General features: G+C 42.3%; 1 protein-coding gene across 1 annotated transcript in view; it reads right to left on the reverse strand.

Moving 5' to 3' along the window:
* ABHD12 (abhydrolase domain containing 12, lysophospholipase) overlaps nucleotides 1-17847 on the reverse strand; it is a 39040-nt gene that overhangs the window by 10474 nt on the left and 10719 nt on the right. The window contains exons 2-4 of the mRNA XM_030268906.4: nucleotides 8587-8711; nucleotides 4358-4463; nucleotides 2093-2212 (exon numbers count right to left, since the gene is read on the reverse strand). Of these exons, the coding sequence (XP_030124766.1) occupies nucleotides 2093-2212; nucleotides 4358-4463; nucleotides 8587-8711 (351 nt within the window). The remainder of the gene's footprint in view (nucleotides 1-2092; nucleotides 2213-4357; nucleotides 4464-8586; nucleotides 8712-17847) is intronic.

A 17847-nucleotide genomic window follows, 5' to 3' on the forward strand; every position in this document is an offset into this window, starting at 1 on the left:
ACAATAAAACTTTCATACTATGACTGGCTTTGTCAGTGCAGTCTCTAAAGCAAAATGCCAGATCTCCCTCTAAGAACACATGCACTTGCCAGCCAAAAGCTGTCAGCTCTAACCATGCTACAAAATACCTAATCCAGTCAAAAACACTCCAGGCAAAATACAAGGGGTTGCTTGTAAGTAATTTTGAATCATGCAAGCCTGAAGATGATGATCCACTTGCTTGAAAAGTCACCTTTCATATGCACATGTTTGTGCTTTTTCGTGCTTTCCTTGAAGTGTTACAGAGGAATTTTTTCTAAGGGGATTGAGTACACAACGTTTTTGCCTCAGCCCCAGATCACTCAAGTCAAACCAGGAAGCCAAGGTAGTGCCTCATACTCATGGTTAATGCAGCCTGCAGCAGTAAAGCAGCCCTTGGACAAACAACTGAATGTGCAGCATAGAAACAAACACACATCAACACACATTAAATCTGAAATGGCAAAGCCAGGACACCTCCAGCTCCTCCAGAGCACAGAGAAACGGGAAATATGTAACTGATCCCTAATTCAGTCCTTTATCTCAGCAGCACTTGGGGGAGTTGAAAAGGAAATCTAATCAATACACACACAGCAGAGATATTGGCCCCAAACAGCCACCATTAAGCTGCAGAACAGCTTCCCTTAGTAGCATTTGCTACACCAAATCAAGGCAAAAAAATGTGAAGAAGTATTTGAAAAACAATGCAACAATTTGATTAAACCTTGCAATGCATCAGCACAAGAAGGCAAGGGCAATTTGCACAAAACCCATCTGTTCATGCATTTCCTGGGTTGCAGCACACACCTTCCACACAGTGCCCTTGTACCAAGAAAAGTACACTGCTGAGACAAGAATTGGTGTGAAAAATGTTCTTGTGATGTAGAAGCTAGCAAACCTAAAACAGTTTCTTTTCTTTACACCATGGAGCTTGTTTTCCTGCAATGTTGCTGCTCTTGCAGAGTATCTATGGGCAGATATCAGCTTCAAAAGAACATGCCATCAAGAAAAAACATCTCAAGAACTGGCACTCAGAACTCAGCAGGGGAAACACTCTTTTGTAAAATGTGTATTTTTAAGAGAAAATATCATGTTCTAATAAGCAAACAAAAGCACTGTAACATGGGGAGAGGTGGCAAGGAAAAACATGATCCTGAGAAATATCTTCACACTGCATTAATGTTTTTTAGCATCCAGCAACAAAGTACGGAGAATTAATCTACTACTTTAGCCAATAAACAGTCAACTATAACATTACAATGTTTAGAAGTGCTCCTGGTCCAGACAAATATCCTGGACAGATGCAATAATGAAACAAGATCAGCACATAACCTTCCTCTTTCCTTCTGATTTTCCTTCCTCAGAATATGTTAATTACCAAAATAAACTCACAAAAGGAACTGAAAGGTTTATTTAATGCCTGTGAGTCACATATACAGAAGCACTAATACCATCCCATGTCTCAACTCAGAGACTACTGTACTGAAAAGAAGTATTTCTCATCACCTGATTCAGGAAGGGTCACAGCCTCCTGGCTTCTAGCAGAGGATACAAGGTAAACTATAATATCAGATATCTCTGATAACTGCAATAAATCTATTTCCACATTCAGTAATGGAGAGGGATCATTCCATAGAGTATATGTGCCTCCTTTTAAAAGGAGACGCACTATAAACTAATTTTAGATTTTATTTTGGTTTTAATCATAGAACAGTTTGGGCTGGAAGAGACCTTCAAAGGCTATCTAGTCCAAATCCCCTGCAATAAGCAGGGACATCTTCAACTACATTAATTTGCTCAGACCCCCATCCAGCCTGACCTTGAATGTTTCCAGGGGTGGGGCCTCTGCCACTTTCCTGGGCAGCCTGTTCCAGTGTTTGACCACCACCCTCATTGTAAACAATTTCTTCCCTGTATCTAATCTAAATCAACTCTCTTTTAGTTTAAAACCATTACCCCTTGTCCTATCACTACAGCCCCTAAGGAGTTTTTCTTGTCTTTCTTAATGTGCTGAAGCTGTGACAAGCCAGGAAAACACATCCTGAAACAAAGCCATCAGTGTTTTGTGCCTCACCTTGTTCCTGCATTGCCGTGCAGGTAAAGGATTACAGGGTGGCTGGAGCCCAAAGCCTCTTCAAACCACAGCTGGTCCTTCCCTCGGGCATTCTTCCATAAGGCTGCAGGGACCGTGTGCCTGTGAACAGAAGAAAAAATTACACTGTCCTGCTGCTATTCAACACTCAAGTGTCTGCCACTTGAACTCTGAGATTTTCTGTTCAACTCCTTCATCAGGATTACACACCTCACACACACTTTTCATAAAACTGTCCTGATTAGCTGACAAATGGTCAAATTGTAAAGGCACTGGCTAGACTTATTTCTACATTTTCACCTCCATCACCACTGCCTTCAAAACTTAGGGCTGTCTGTGCAAGGGATCAAACTTCAAAGGCACAATTACTGAACTTCCTGCTGCTCTGGCAAAATAATCACAGTTCCTCAGCTTTTATGGCACTTAATTACTTCAGTTAACATACTTATATACCATAAACAAGATTCACTGCTAGGTCAGCAGATGTACAGAATAATCAAAGGCAGTTGGGCTTGGAAAGAATACTCAGTGATTAAGAGGCATATCTGACTTTACAGCAAATCTGAGGAAAAGGATGAGCCCAGGCACTGAGGAGAAGACAGTACGTTTTGTTTTCAGGCACAAGGTTCTTGAAGGTATAACATTTTAGCTGAAAATGTTACAATGTACAAGAGGCAGAAATTTTTAACTCGCAGCAGTTCTTCTGCAGATAAGGTGCCTAGGTGGCCTGCAAGAAAGAATTCAACACTGGTGGAACAGAAAGAGGAATGACAGACTGAACAGAAGGTAGGCAATTAAACTGGATAATTAGAATACAAACACAAAGCAAGTACATGCCCATAACCATCTGAGTTGTTGAGAAAGGGTTGGCTTACAGCCATCAGAAGTAACTTAAGTACTCACATGCCTTTTTACCTGAAAGGCAGACAACCTTGCACCTACCACACCAATCCTCCCCAGATGTAAAGCTCAAAGGACAAACTAACAGAGGGAAAGCAATGTAAAAAGTCTACTTGTGTGCAGCCAGCAGACACCAAGGTCTTGAAGAGGTAAAAAGCCTCAGTAACTAAGACTCAAAAATTCAACTGTTCTGCCCCAAGACTTTTGCAAACTTACGAACAAAGCAGGCTGAGGACTTTGTTTCACGAATGTACCGAACACAACACCTTGCACTGGCTTTTAAAAGCAAGGTTCCAAACTTTTGTAAAAATCTTCCACAAATATCAAGACAAATGACAAATATCAAGCCTCTGAATTGCCACCACAAGCTGGAAGTTCTGCTTTAGCAAAGATACACAGTACACTTGCAAGGGACACAAAATACAAATCTCAAGACTGCAAAAAAACTTATTTAACAGCTCAATAGGTTGAATTTTAATTGTTCAAGTGGAGAATCAAACCACTATTTATCAGTCTATCCTGGCAAGACTGAAGTTTTCAAGTTTCTAAACGGATCATTCACTAAAATTTGCCTAAAGGAAATACAGTGTCCTAATCATAGTTACAAGAATATCTCTATCCCATTTAAAGGTTATGTACCCAGTGAAGCGAAAATCTCTACTGCACGAAAGGACACATCTAAGTTACACACACAACTGAAAACTCAAAATCCTGCACTTCAGACTGAACATCACTGCCTGTATTAAGGGAACACCCCCTTCCCTCCATGCCTGACACGATCCAGGGTAACAAGGAGCTAAAATGAATTGTCCCTACCTGGGACCAGAAAATCATCTTTGTGAGAAAGAAATGACAAATGAGTTCTGACACTGTCACTTGTTTTGTGAAGAGTGTAAACTGTGTGTTCCGTTCTCACCCACTCTCCAAATCTTACATATGTTTTATGAACAGAATTTTCTTCCTCCTACTCTGAACACTTTGATCTGTTTTCCTATCTTCCCCCACATGTATTTTACAAAACAAAATACAAATCAGAGTTGAATGACAAAACATCTAACTCCATGGGTCTGGTGTGATCTGGAGGCAGGATCTTTGTAGTGATGCAGACCTGTAACCTTTATAATTCCAAATTTTGATATTTATCTAAATGCACAGGTTGTCTGACTGTGTTTTGTGCATTACGGATCCTAGCTCAGATGAGCCCCAGAGATTTGCATGCTTTTCAACTTGGTCATTTGGCAGAGGAAAATACAAACATCCACAGCAAAAAGACTGAATAGGCAACATCTAGAACAAAGAGAAGGATAAAGATGCATGGCACATACTGCACAAAACTGGATTCCTTACCAGACTCCAATGGTTACATCCTCCTCTGGCTGCAAGTAATAATTACAGGTGTGGTTTAAACCTTGATCCTGTGGTCTTTTCAAGTCAATGAAATATGGGACCCTCACTGAAATGAAAAGACAGAAAGAAAAAAAAAAAAAAACATTTTAATTTTAATTGATTTTCTGACAAAACTGCTTAACCAAAGCACTGGAGGGTTGTACTAGCTGGTCCACTGTGCTGGGAAGATGCTTTTGTGTAGAAGGATGAATTTGCTACAGCTGTGATTTAAAACATGAACAGCAAAGAAAGCAAGGTGAGAAGACAGAGGCAACCACCAAAAAAACCAGGGAACAGGCTAAAATTAAGAGAAGGTGGGGAAGATGGACAAAGACTCCTTTGATAAACATTTAACCATCTCTGTCCAGTCTGCTTTATAAATCTCTGCTGCATCAGTGGCATGGGTTAACTGATTTGGATTCAGCCTTTTCCCATAAAATGGAACTCCACTACAGCAGAACCAGGAAATTTGTCTCCTTGAGATTTAATGGTACAGCAATTAACACACCAAAGCTTTTGTGCTATTGACACAAAAAGAAATCCTGATAATGGTGACAGCCAAATCTCACTTCACTTACTCTCTAAAAAACTGTTAAACGTCACACAGACATAAAAACCAATGCAGACAACAGTCAGTGTTAACCTGACAAATGTGGGCCCCCAGACTGCACATCTTTATCTGTGCAAGTGTCTGCTCTTGTGCAAAAGCATATGGGAGAGTCCCAGACAAGCCATGCATGGCACCACAACCTGCTGCATCTCAGGAGGGCCCTGGATCCTCCAAGAGGATGGCAGGTTCTGCAGTTGAGGTCTGGACAGGCACACAAGTCTCTTCGACCAGTGCTCTGGGAAAATCATGCAACTTCTCTGTACCTTTGCAGTGGTCTAACATCAGCCAGAAATTCAGGCCTCAGATCCTTTGTATGCCCAGCTCCAGAACCAAGGAGCTGGGCATACAAGGGTTTGTTCTTGAGTCTCTCCAGGTACCTTTTGCTGGAGACTCCAGGAAGGACCATTCTCCCCAGCAGCAGAGCACGGTTTTTACATCCTGTCCTGTCCTGACTGGCCCAAGAGCTACTGCATAGGCAGTCTCCTGCTTGGTCTATTCAAAGGCTTGCTGTTGTTCAAGGCCCTCCTTGGAACCATTCTTCTCCCATGCCACAAGGTAGAGAGAGCTTAGAGTCTGGCTGTCCTCTGGGATATACATCTTCCAAAAACCCAGAGCTCCTAGGAAAGCTGTGTTTCCTTCTTGTTGGTCGGTGGGGAGATGGCTGCTATTCTGTTGACTGCTGCGTCTCCCCCTCGAATCCACGGGAACAAATCCCCGGTGGAGCCTGGCCAGCTGGGCAGTGGGGCGAGGCAGGCAGAGGGAAAGAACTTCTCCTTGGATCCCAGGGGGCTTGGAGAAGCCCCCACGTGAGTCCAAAGACAAGCTGGTCCCACAAGCAAAGGAAAGAGGCGCTCTCCCTGAGGATTAGTTCCAAAGTTTATTGAGGGCCTGGAGAGATCCCAGGCCACATCTGACCTCGAAGGACATCCAGAGCAAGAGAGAGAGGTCCCCGCCCAGAGCAGCCAGATATAGGGGGGTGGGGAAACCCGAGCAGCCAACGGGGGAAGGACATGGGGGAAGGGCCTCTGGGGGCAAGGCCTCAGCGTGACCACTGAGGAGGGGGTGAGGGAGGAGTCCCAGCCAGGGTCCAGTTACCTGGTGACCCTGGGAGAAGGGTCTGGACAAAGGGGAAGGGTCACCAGGTGATGGACACATCACCTGGGAGGAGACAGGGGGATGGGCTGGGGTTTGATGGACATACAGGTACTGATGGGAAAGCTGGGATGAACCGAACAGATACAAAGAGGGGATATGGAGGGACAAACCATGAGGGGATATACAGTGCAAACACAACTCTACAGTTGACCATGTCCATTGGAATCTGATTATGTCCATCTTGCCACCTAAAAACTGAATTTTCTGGGCAGGCCCCCTGACCTTACTTTGTTTTGTGGCAAAGCTGGCCTTCAGGAGGATCTGGATTATTTTTTCCCTTTTCTCAAAAGCTTCCTCTGCTGTATTGTCCCAAATGATCATGTCATCAATGTACTGCAAGTCTTCTGGAACCTCATCCTTTTCCAGCACAGTTTGGATCAGTCCATGGCAGAAGGTGAGACTGTGTTTCTACCCCTGGGGCAGTCAATTCCAGGTGTACAACTCTCCAGGTAAAGGCAAACTGTGGCCTGCACTCTGCTACTAAAGGATTGAAGAAAATTTCATTATGGTGGCATCACTGATATTTTACCACCATGGCAGGTCAAACCACAGCGTGCCTTGTGGTGTGAACCCTCTCTCCCAAGCAGGAAAGTGCCTGCTCCCAATAGCAGAGACTCTGGTCTGTACTGGCAGGATATGGGACATTTACTTCTTGAATTGCCAGTGGTCCTCTTTAATTTGGTCCTCTTAAATTTCTTCTTTAATTTAAACTTTTGAATTCCTTGGGCAGTCTTTCCATGGATGAGACTCAGGCCCATACCAGGGAGGAGATGGTTTCTTCATACAGCCAGAGTTTGGGAACCACATTTTTGTCCACCTTTTGGTCTCCTCTTTTCCATGACATCAGTGCCAATGAGCTGACACATGACACTGATGTGCTCCACAGGAACTTCCAACACATGGTTTGTGCACACTGGATGTCATCTGGGTTTCCAGGGAACTGCTCCCTCTTTGAATTCTTACAGATCACCTCCAGCACAGCTGATTCTCTCAGGTACTGGATATCTTGCTCCATGGTGTCCCACTTGTCTCAGTGCACTAAAAGGTCATCCTTGCAAAGATATCTTTCCCTCGTGCTTCACAGGAGCCACTTCCAGATGCTGAGAGTTTCTGGTCTTTTCCCAATCCCCAGCCAATGCCTGCATCCTGGGACAGGAAGCCTAATTGCTCGGCTTCCTTGGAGCAGCCAGGTAACCAGGGACTCACCTCCCAGCTCACCTGGGAGTAGGGACCAGGCGATTATCTTTGGCCCTGCCTCTTCCTTTGGTTGTGAGGGTCCTGCTTCATCTTCATCACTGACTACACAAATTGATTTGGTCTTGGATTTCTTGTTCTGTGCAGGGCTGACTGCTCCTGGCACACGTTCAGCTCTGGTTCAGCTGCAGTTTGAGCGGCCACAGTGCCTGCTGCCCTGCTTTCCTTCCCCTCCCCCTGAGGGTGACGTCCAGTAATGAGCACTGTCCAACAATTAGCAGCCAGGGCCCAACACATTGCAGCAAATTCCCCCTCTTTGGAACTGCCATGGTGATTTTCTTCCAAATATTCTGCTACTTTACCAAGGCCTTGTATTTGTTCATGGGTGAACTTCCAAAACCACTGGAGTAGAATACTCCTTTAAAAGTTGGCCCATTTTCTCCCACTCTCTATGCTACTCATGACTATCCACAGGCAGGTTTCTGGACAATTTCCCTAGAAATCTCTCTCCTGACTCTAAACATGGTGTAGATCATACTGAGGAAACCTGGTGAACACAGTAACAAGAACACGCTACAGGACAATTATTTTGGTCACTTGTCAATGAGCAGAGGCAGGAACTTCAGTGAGACCTAACGAAGTTCTGCAAAGGCAAAATCACTGAAACCTGCACTATTCAGGTTATGTGGCTGTCAGTTCTCACTATCAAAGCACAAGAGGTGCCCTGCACTTCACAGCAACCGTGATCCAAGGTGTGAGAACATGCAAAGCATGCAATCAAAATTAGCAAGTTATATAAAAAACAATGTATCCATAGTTGGTCCTTCTAGCTTCGACAGAGATGAAAATATTTTTCAAAATTTCATTATAAATGCAAGTGAAGTTTAAATGCAAATTTAGATTGCTGGGTTTAATTTCATTTGCTTGCTGTCTATTCACACAACTGTGTGGAACCCCTCAGAAAAATACATCTGACATATTGCAGTTTTCCTGAAGGAAAACTCTTTTGGCTGAAAATTTGCTTCAGTTTGGTCACTCTGATTATGTAAAAACATGCTACAGCATCTACCAGGGCCACACAGAATGCTTTCCAAACCACAGTCTGGGGCAGTTTACAACTTGTGAAAGTTCATGTCCTTCACAAGCTGTTCACATGCAGGGTGAAAGTGAAGGCAAACAAACTGAAGACACCCCTCCCCTTGTCCCCTCACCCACCCACTGAGTCACTTACCAAAGTTTAGGAAGACCAGCTTTGCCTGAATAGCAGGGCAAAGTTTTACTAGAAATGGAATGGCTATGTACATTCCCAGCAACCAGAGTATTAACTTCCTCAATCGAAACCATAATCCATATCGCCTGTATAAAAGAAAAAAAAAATAGAAATACAGAGCTGAATACAGCAGAATTTTTATGGAACAATTTTCACAATGATCTGCATGCTTGGTGGTTTTGAAAATCTGGTCATTTACACTTTAAACAAAACCTAATTTCGAACAGTTTGTGTAGCCTCAGCTGTCTGAGAGAAGCAGAAGTAACCAAAATACTAGCTGATGACACACAGCTTAGAAAAAGGGAATAGAAACTCCCTACTGATTACATTTCAAAAGACTCTGTAACAAGAGCTTTTTTTTCCTGCTAACTTAACAGATTTCAGAATCTCTAGAATGCATATCACATGCTCATCTCCAAAAAGTAGCCCAACCATACTTCCCATTTAGATCACTATCAGATTTTGTTCAGTTAGGTTTTCACATATTTGAGGAACTATGTGTAATGAGATTGATTAAGTTACACATGATCTCATGTACAGACTGGAGCAGACATTCTGCCTTGTCCAGATGAAAGCATTACCTCTCAATGCCCTGAAAAGCAAGTCTAAGTTATAAAATACAATAAATTTCATCATCTGCTGCATTATTCTCTAAGAATTGCCCCAACACTGTATCTTGATTTTTTCTTGAAAATTCTGATTAGGAAGAATAAGCTACCAAAAAAAAAAAATCCTAACCAACATTAAAAAAAAAAAAAACCCAAGCAAAAAAGTAATACACAGCAGGTAGTTAAGTGATGTATCTCAAAATTCCCTTTATTGTATCAGAATAACTACCAAATACAAAGTCATATGTGGGTCTATGTAAGCACATATGTTTACATAAAGCTGTAGGTATAATTATTTAGTTGGCCAACATTTCATGTGCACTGAGGTTTCTCAACCATCCCTGCAATCAAGAACTAAAATCCATGGGAAGCCTCCAGGCGACACAATTTCTGTTCCTTTTCAGCAGACAGTCTTGAGCAAGAATCATGTTCCATGCCAGTGAGCAAACAGTTCTCAGGGCTGGGAACTGCAGGCAGCTGAAATCAGAGAACAATTTTTCCAAAAGGCATGAAATTATTAATCTCCCATTTGGCAATTCTTGGAGCTGAAACACTAAACTTACTCTGGACTAAAGCTAAGAGGGTTTAGCCATTGTCAGGTAGTTGAAATTGTCAAATAGAGAGCCTAAAGATTTGGTTTTTTACACATTTGTACAAGAAAAATGAGCGTACACACAGAACTTGGATAGAAATAGATTAATCAAGCACCAAAACTTTCAAAATCTCAATAGCTTTTGTGGTCCAAAAGCCGAAATTCTCAGGAACACTTTTTCAGCACAGCAAAAAAAGGAGACATTCCAATCTCCCCCACTCCCCCTAAGTTTTTGGCACGATTGCTAAGGTGCTCACATGGAAGAAGCTATCCCCTTATTCATCCAAAACGTGCTTTTGTCACACTACTACATGCCTACAAGTGCCTGTCTGCCTCCTCTCACCCTGGAACTACATTTTAGACTTCAGAAACATGTACTACCAAAATTAAAGCCCTTTTTTCCACAGGCTAAAGTAACTGTCATTTCCAAGAAGGGGAAAACTGTATTACTAAGACACTGTCACCTAGCTGTGGCTGCAATAAGCCCACGTTGAAAGGATCAACAGATTTTTATACCTCCCACAGCAAATTTGATAATGAAGAGGTAAAGAACTCCAAGGCTCCCAGTGACATTTCCACAACTCAAGCCCAGTTTCCTAAAGTAAGAACAGCAGAAACAACCAAGAGCTAGCAGAGGAAATGATATAAAACAGAAGCTTTAGAAGAACATTAGTGAGTACCAAAGCCTCAGACCAACCCACCTACAACCACAACTTTGGGGAAAAAAACCCACACATTTTGTTTGGGCTAATCACTGAGCTGATCATTGCTCCCTACTCTCAGATTAAACCCAGCTTCCCACAGCCACCCCTGCATCAGCACCTAACACCTGTTTTCATAGCTGCAATGTATTTGTGGAAGACAAAGGGAGATCACTAAAAAGGATAGCTGACATTTAACTGCTGAGCAATTGAAATGTAACTTAGCTCTCTTCAATGAGAAAAGTGTGTGGTTTTGTTAAAACACTTGGCCTAGTTATTTTTTCACTTAGATCTACTCCCATTCATCTCTCCTTATTGGCATAAAGGGAGGGGTTAAAGCTAAAAGAGGAGGTAACTAATTTTGGAGTGTCCATGCCTTCAATTGTCTTAAACCAAGACAACTCCTCACCGCCTTCCCAGTAAGCACCAGAGTACAGGTGAGCACCCAGGTAGGATGAGGCTTCCCAGAAAGTTTTCCTGCCTGTGGCCTTGATCCTGCTGCAGCCAACAGGAGCTCTCCCAGGGGAATTGTGTATATGCCAGGATTTCACTCCTACAGAATAAAAACCTCACTCGCTTAGGAAGACAACAGAGCCAGGTCTTAACTCCTCCAGGCACAACCAGAGCACATCAAAATGGACTCTTCACAGATCTGGGTGGCAAAGCACTTCTCACAGCCCAGCCACAAGCTGGAACAGGAACAGAAAACACTGAGGACATTGTCCAAGTAATGCTGTCAGAGCTCAGGAATTATTAGGTTCTCCTTTTTGGAGTCTAAACTGAGGCATCCCTTTCTTTGCTCCCATGCCCCATGTCAGATGCTAATCAGCAACATGACATTTACACCTCATCTCCAGGGAGATGTCTACTTACAATGTAACCAGGGCAAAGCTTCTATCCACCAGACAGCTTTTCTCCTGATAAATCAAAGAATATACGCTGAAGTGCAGACATATGAAATTATCAGGTAAACCTTCAATGAGCAATTTTGCTAAATTAAACTCCTATTGCTTGGTAGAAAAAGCTATTTCAGGAAATATATGCCCTGCAAGAGGAAGTTCTGGTGTGCTCAGATGAAAGGAACATACTTGTCACCACCTTTTCACCAGAAAATTCAGCAGGTCTTAGTTGGAAAATACAAGTGACTAGAAAACAAGCAGCTGCAAACTGAAGATATTTAAGAATATCAGAAATTTATTTCCTGGAACAATAAAAGCAATGTCTAAAAAAAACCCCACAACAACATAACATCTCACACAACACAGAACACTCAGTCCCAAGTCAGCCCAAAATAAAACAAAATCTCCAACATCACATTTTTCCCCCTGCATTTACCAAAGGCTTTTTCCCAACAACGGGGTTCTGTCCAAACACAGGCAAAACATGAAGCACTTTTTGCTACATGCATTTTCCTGGAGTGAACATGGAAAAGTACATTCCCTCCCCAGACATACTTAAATCCGACAGAAGAAAGTCTTTCCTGGAAGTGTGGCATCAGGAGAAGGCTTTCCTCGTAGCTTACACCTGGATGAAGGTCCCACATTCACCCAGAACAAGAACATTTTGCATTTGGGCACAGTGTGAGTATCTGGCTGGCAAAGAGGAGCTGGGGGTCCTCTCGTGACAACTTCTGAGTGCAGCTTCCTCCTCTTCAGCAAACTTGGGAAGTTTCATGAACAATGTCCAATCACCACAATCCTGTGGCATGCTCTTGAATTCAGATTCAGATTAAAACAATTTCTCCTGCAGATCATCTGAATCATTTCTACACCAGGAGTGTTTGCATTAGCATCTCCTGATCAGATGTGTTAGCAGGGTGAAAGGGCAGGCCAAAGGTGAAACAAGAGACTAAAACTGATCCTGTCAGAGCTGCAGCAGAGCAAGGACAACATTTATCAGAAACACACACAGGCTGTGCTCGCAGTCCCTAAAGGATCTATAGACAAATGCACCCACAGCCCATGTGCCCTTTGTGATCTGCCTGGGGCAAGAGTGAAACACCTGCAGAGCATGAGGCTGTTTTTCAGAGCTGTCACTCCAGCTCGTTCTGGAGTCCCTCATGTCCCCAGCTCTCCAAACTGCAAACCAGCAGAGCTCTCCCAGCAGGAACTCAGAGCACAAGATGTGGAAAGCCAAGACCTTGATCATGCAAGGTACCTCCTGATCACCAGGTGACAGAAGTGACTTTATGGGTGGTGGAGGGAAAAAAAAATACATAGCATAACAAGAACACATCCCCCCACTTTCCTAACAGAAACCTTTTTTTTTTTTTTTAATCAATACATTTGTTCCCTCAGATAGGGATCAAGAGCATAAAATCAGGAGGTAGATAAAGACATGAGCAAAAGATTCAAAAAAATGTGGGCCAAAGGAAATTTAAAGGACTGGGATGATTTTTTTGGGGTAAAGAGAGTTGTACCCAAAACAACTTATTCTACAATTTGGAAACTGCAACAGAGTCCCATGGCATACAGGGGCACAAAGAAGCAATACAGCAGCCATGCAAAAGGCAGGATAGTCTACACATCAGGTCCCTGGCAAACCTTCAGCTTTCCTTGCTAGCCTTGTTCTGAACAAGAGATGATTTCTAGCCCAGGGAGGATCATTAAGAACACTCATCTTCCTTTTCTACAGAAAGCCTGGACTATGGTGTTGCACAGGACTCTTGCAGGTCCTGAAGGATCATCCAGTCTCCTTTCCCTCCACCACCTGAGCCACCCAATCCAATTAAGCTTTCATTTTATTTCACTTGTTCCTTGTCAAAAAAGTTAAAAAAAAAAAGGAAGAAACCTATCAGCCTTTCAGCTGCACACAGAGGCAGCCTCTCAGCTCCTGAATTTGGGTTCACAGGCAGTGTCTCCCCTCTCTATCTGGACTTGGTACCAGCAGCTTTTGGACAGCTTGAGCAGCAACACTCAACAACGTAATTTTCCACTACAAGATTAATATGAGTTCTTTACTCTACAGGTTTGCTGCAAAACCTGCTTTATGTGCATCTCAATGCAAACTGAAAAGACGCTCATATCCAGAGGTTTACCCTCTCCTGGTTTTTGTGCACAGTGAACAAACCTGCATGGGCAAACAGGCAATCACATGACTTATTTTGGGCTAATTTGGGCACTGCTATATAGAATTCTCAATGAAAACTGCAGCCAACTCTTAATTCTGCTTCACTGTAGGTACTGTATAGAGAAAAGGGAAGTTGAATTATAGAAAATTGATCCAATCCTGAAAACAGATCTTCCCTGAATCCATGAAAGCCAGTGGAAACAGTAATATTTGCCAGAGCTCTTAGCATCTGAGTGGCTGATCCCTCCCTTTGGCATGAAGATCCCTTTAAGAGGATGAATTCACTGCAAAACAACACAAATTTAAAAAATCAAATCTTCCAAACAACACATCTTCGTATTCTAGGGATTAAGCAAACATCTTTAAAAAAAAACCAAAACAAAACAAAACAAAATCCCAACCCTGGAAACAAGACACAAATATAAAGGCATTGATATTCCCCCCCTCACCCCAACTTGTTTCATAAAACAACTAAAACATCATGTACAAAAATTGCATGGTAAACTGCATTATCAGAGAATTTTCGTTTCAACCTGTTCCTGAAAACTTTTGCTCTTGGAAAGATCTGGAAAACAAAAAGAAAATTAGCTCTACTGGATTCGTTTGACATCTTTTACAAGAAGTTCCTTAAAATCTTGAACCTCTGCTCCTTCTGAAGAAATATTCTAGTCTCCCTTTCAAAAACTAAACTGCAGAATAGTACTACCCCAGCAGAAAGGAGGCTGGGGGTGCACAAGAAGATGGGAGGGGGCACAGCTGGAATAGCTGACCTCAACTGACCAAAGGGATATTCCAGACCATATGGCATCATGGATCAGCATACACAGCTGGGGAAAGAAGTAGGAAAGGAGGGATATTCAAAGTGATGGTGCTTGTTTTCCTAAATAATCACTGGATTGCTCAGGAAGACAACTACTAGTCTTAAAATGTGATTATTCCAAGCAGCTGTATGGTGCTGAGTCAACAGCTGGGGCTAAAACACAAGTATCTCTTATTCAAAATAATGAAGGTACTCTATTGCATATAGCCATGCAGAACATATTTTTATAAGGATAAAGGACTCAGCAATTTTTCAGGCATCCAGCAGTGGAATTGTTACTGACACATACCATGTCTGTGAAAGACACAATTTGCTTTTTGATGTTTCAAAAGACAATCTGATTTTCCAGCTATTGGGATGAGGTAGGGAAGTCCGGGTACCTTATTTGTTCTTTGACAGCTTCTATAATTAAAGTACTAATCCATCTGCAGGCAAACTCAAGCATTAGGGGCTGTTGGATCTGTTGTGTAGAAGTATCAATCAATTAATACAAGGTATACTATTATTCTATGCCATCAAAGGTACAGAAGATGTAACAGGCAAGTTAATACCTGATGCTACTGCTGTCATCACTGTAGCATCCAAAATGTTCATCACTTAACTTAAAATAAGCATTTTAAGTCAGGGACTGTTTTAGTCATGTCCCAGATGCATGAACAGCAGAGAGGCTGCAGGAGATCCCAAGAAGTCCCTTCTCCTCATCCTAGAAAAGACACATTACCTTACACAGCTGTCTGCTTAATTCCTGCCACAAACACTTGACAAACTGTGACAGCCCACACTTCACAAACTCCCTCTGCTGACCCAGAGCTGAGCTGAATGGGCTAAAGCTTGCCAGGTTCATGCAACAAATCAGACTAGCTGCATTCTCACTGAACAGTGATTTTTCACAGAAAAAAAGGCCACCAGAATACATAGAAAGCTGAATAATTTGCCCACAAAGCAGAAACAGACAAAGCTACCCAAATCTCAAAATCTGAATAAAGCTACTAAATGTTCCTATTTGCATCAATTGAAAAGTGGGAGAGACAGGTGAAAAAAATATTCACTATAAAAACTAGGATGAAGCAAGGTATTCAAGCCTCCATCAGCAGAGACCCAGCCCCAGAAAAGCTACAGCACTCCATAATTTGACTGTACCCAGAAGCAAAGATTTGGGACGTTCTGCTATTTCTATTTAAATTAAAAGACAAATTAACAGAAATAATGGGCTTAATAAGGTGGGGGAAAGGCAACAAATTTAAAGCCTATGGGTTTTCATTAAAAAATAACCAAAAAGGCAAAAGATAAGCAAGCTGAGCTTTTTGATAATCTTTTTAAACATGCAAGCTCTACCTTCAGGTTTCTCAGAACATCGTGACAACTTATTTTTTAAACAGACACACCACCATCAGTGATGGAAAGGGAAGGTGTCCCAACAGAGGAAAAAATTCAAAACCCAGAATTTACAAGATGCCAATACACCCATAAAACTTTAAATTTCCTGCCAAATGCTAACCAAAGTTCTAACAACAAAAAACACTACTGGCTACTGAAATTTATTCTTCTTTTCTACTATTATAGACATTTTTTTTTTCTGATTAGGGTGTTGTATGTCTAAAGCACAGCAGAAAGGTATCATAAGCACTACCTTATTTCTCTGTTTATAGCAGTATCACAGACACACCATGAAAGCTTCACACACAGCTCCAGAGAAGTGTTGCATGTTAGAAAACAGAACCACAATACTTGGTCTATATGCTAACCAGCACTTTAAGCACCTCACCCCTCACTTTCCATTAAAAGCCCCCCATCTAACATCAATCAAATGACTACTGATGCTGCTTTCAGTTAGACCCTCTGGACTTCTATCGTCTTTAAAAATCCCCCCACATCACTTGCAGAAGTCAGAGAAGGTACCTCAGTTCTTTTGACAAGCTATCCATGAGTAAACTGTGCAGTTTATCCCACCTTCCACTCACTCCCACACCTATGCAGCCTGAAGCTAGCACTGGTTAGTGGGGCCACAAAATGAAGTTCATTGTAGTAAAGACCCAGCCCTGTATCTGCATTGTAACAGACACATGCAAATACACATAAAATTTTCAAATAGGTACGTTTGTGGAGATGGTTTAGTAGCTGTGGTAGAAACACCTAAGAAGGTTCCAAAGAAGGAACCCCCAGGACCTTTTCATTTTGGCCATGACATCAGCTTACAGAGATTGTGCAACTGCTGCCTTGGACACATTCCTTTCCCTCCCTTTATTGCAAACTGTCTATTCCCACAAAGCATCTCCTTTTGGCTGGGGTAAGAGCTTCAGTGTTGTTCCACCTACCTGAATGCAGGTGAGGTTTGAAACTTCAAGCTCCTAAATTCCCCCACAGTCCCCCACTTCACTACCTCATTCCCCTCTTACAGCCCAGACTGCTTCTGTGCCTCCTTCAGATTAATATCAAGTGATTAAGCATTAACTTAAAATAGTAAACAGCAAGAAGGAAGCCATCTAGCCAGTCAAGAATTTTGCTCTGTCCCTCCAAGAGATTTAACTGCAAAGTAAAGTAAACTCAATTAATTGAGTTTTTCAGGAGGGGCCATCAAGCTCCAGCTATTGAGACCCATAAACACATTACAGCTTGGAGAAGAAGTAAAGATTATGGGTAAGAACTGAAAGAATCAAGATCCTGATGCATCAAGAGGGGGAAATGTAGCATCAACACTCAGGGTAAGAGGAAAGCACTGCTGATCAGGTCAATAGCACTGAAATGCCAGCAAAGGTTATGCCAGGACTCAGAGCTCTGCAGGAAAAAACAAAAACAAGCCCACGAAGGGAGGGAAAGGCAAGTCAGTGTACAGCATTAATGAGCAGAAATAACAGAGCAGCTTGCAGGTAATGTATGGGTCTTTGTCCATGGAACACACTTTCAAAAAAGCAGAACAAATTAAGCAAGGGAGGGAAAGGCTCTCACAAGCATTTAACAGAACAGGGACATAGATCATCTGACTCTTCCACCATCACCACCCCATTCCTTCCCAATGCCATGGCTTGGGCTCTCCTCTTCACAACCACTGTCTAAGCTGACTACCCTGAATGCAGCAATAACACAGCTTGTCTGATTAAATCTCTATGCACTGGCACATTCTTTGAAAGACAGGAGCTTGGAACATTAGTCTTGATAACTTAACATTCCAATTGCATGAAATCTACATGTTTCACAGACCAAGAGACAAGAATGGGCTGAACATTTGGCAACACAGCACGTATTTATATAAAATGTATGCTGACAGCATGGCCTAAGCAGCAACTATGTTATTTCTCAATGTTTTGGGTACACCGGTTATTAGCATTAGTGTGAACTGCGTGTGACAAGATTAACCTGAAAGCTACATTTTAAAAAGGAAGGGGCACATGCTACTGTCATTTTAAGTATGTAGCAAAAAACAAATAATTAAAC

This window comes from Taeniopygia guttata, chromosome 3 (genome assembly GCF_048771995.1).
Source record: "Taeniopygia guttata chromosome 3, bTaeGut7.mat, whole genome shotgun sequence".
NCBI classification, from domain to species: domain Eukaryota; kingdom Metazoa; phylum Chordata; class Aves; order Passeriformes; family Estrildidae; genus Taeniopygia; species Taeniopygia guttata.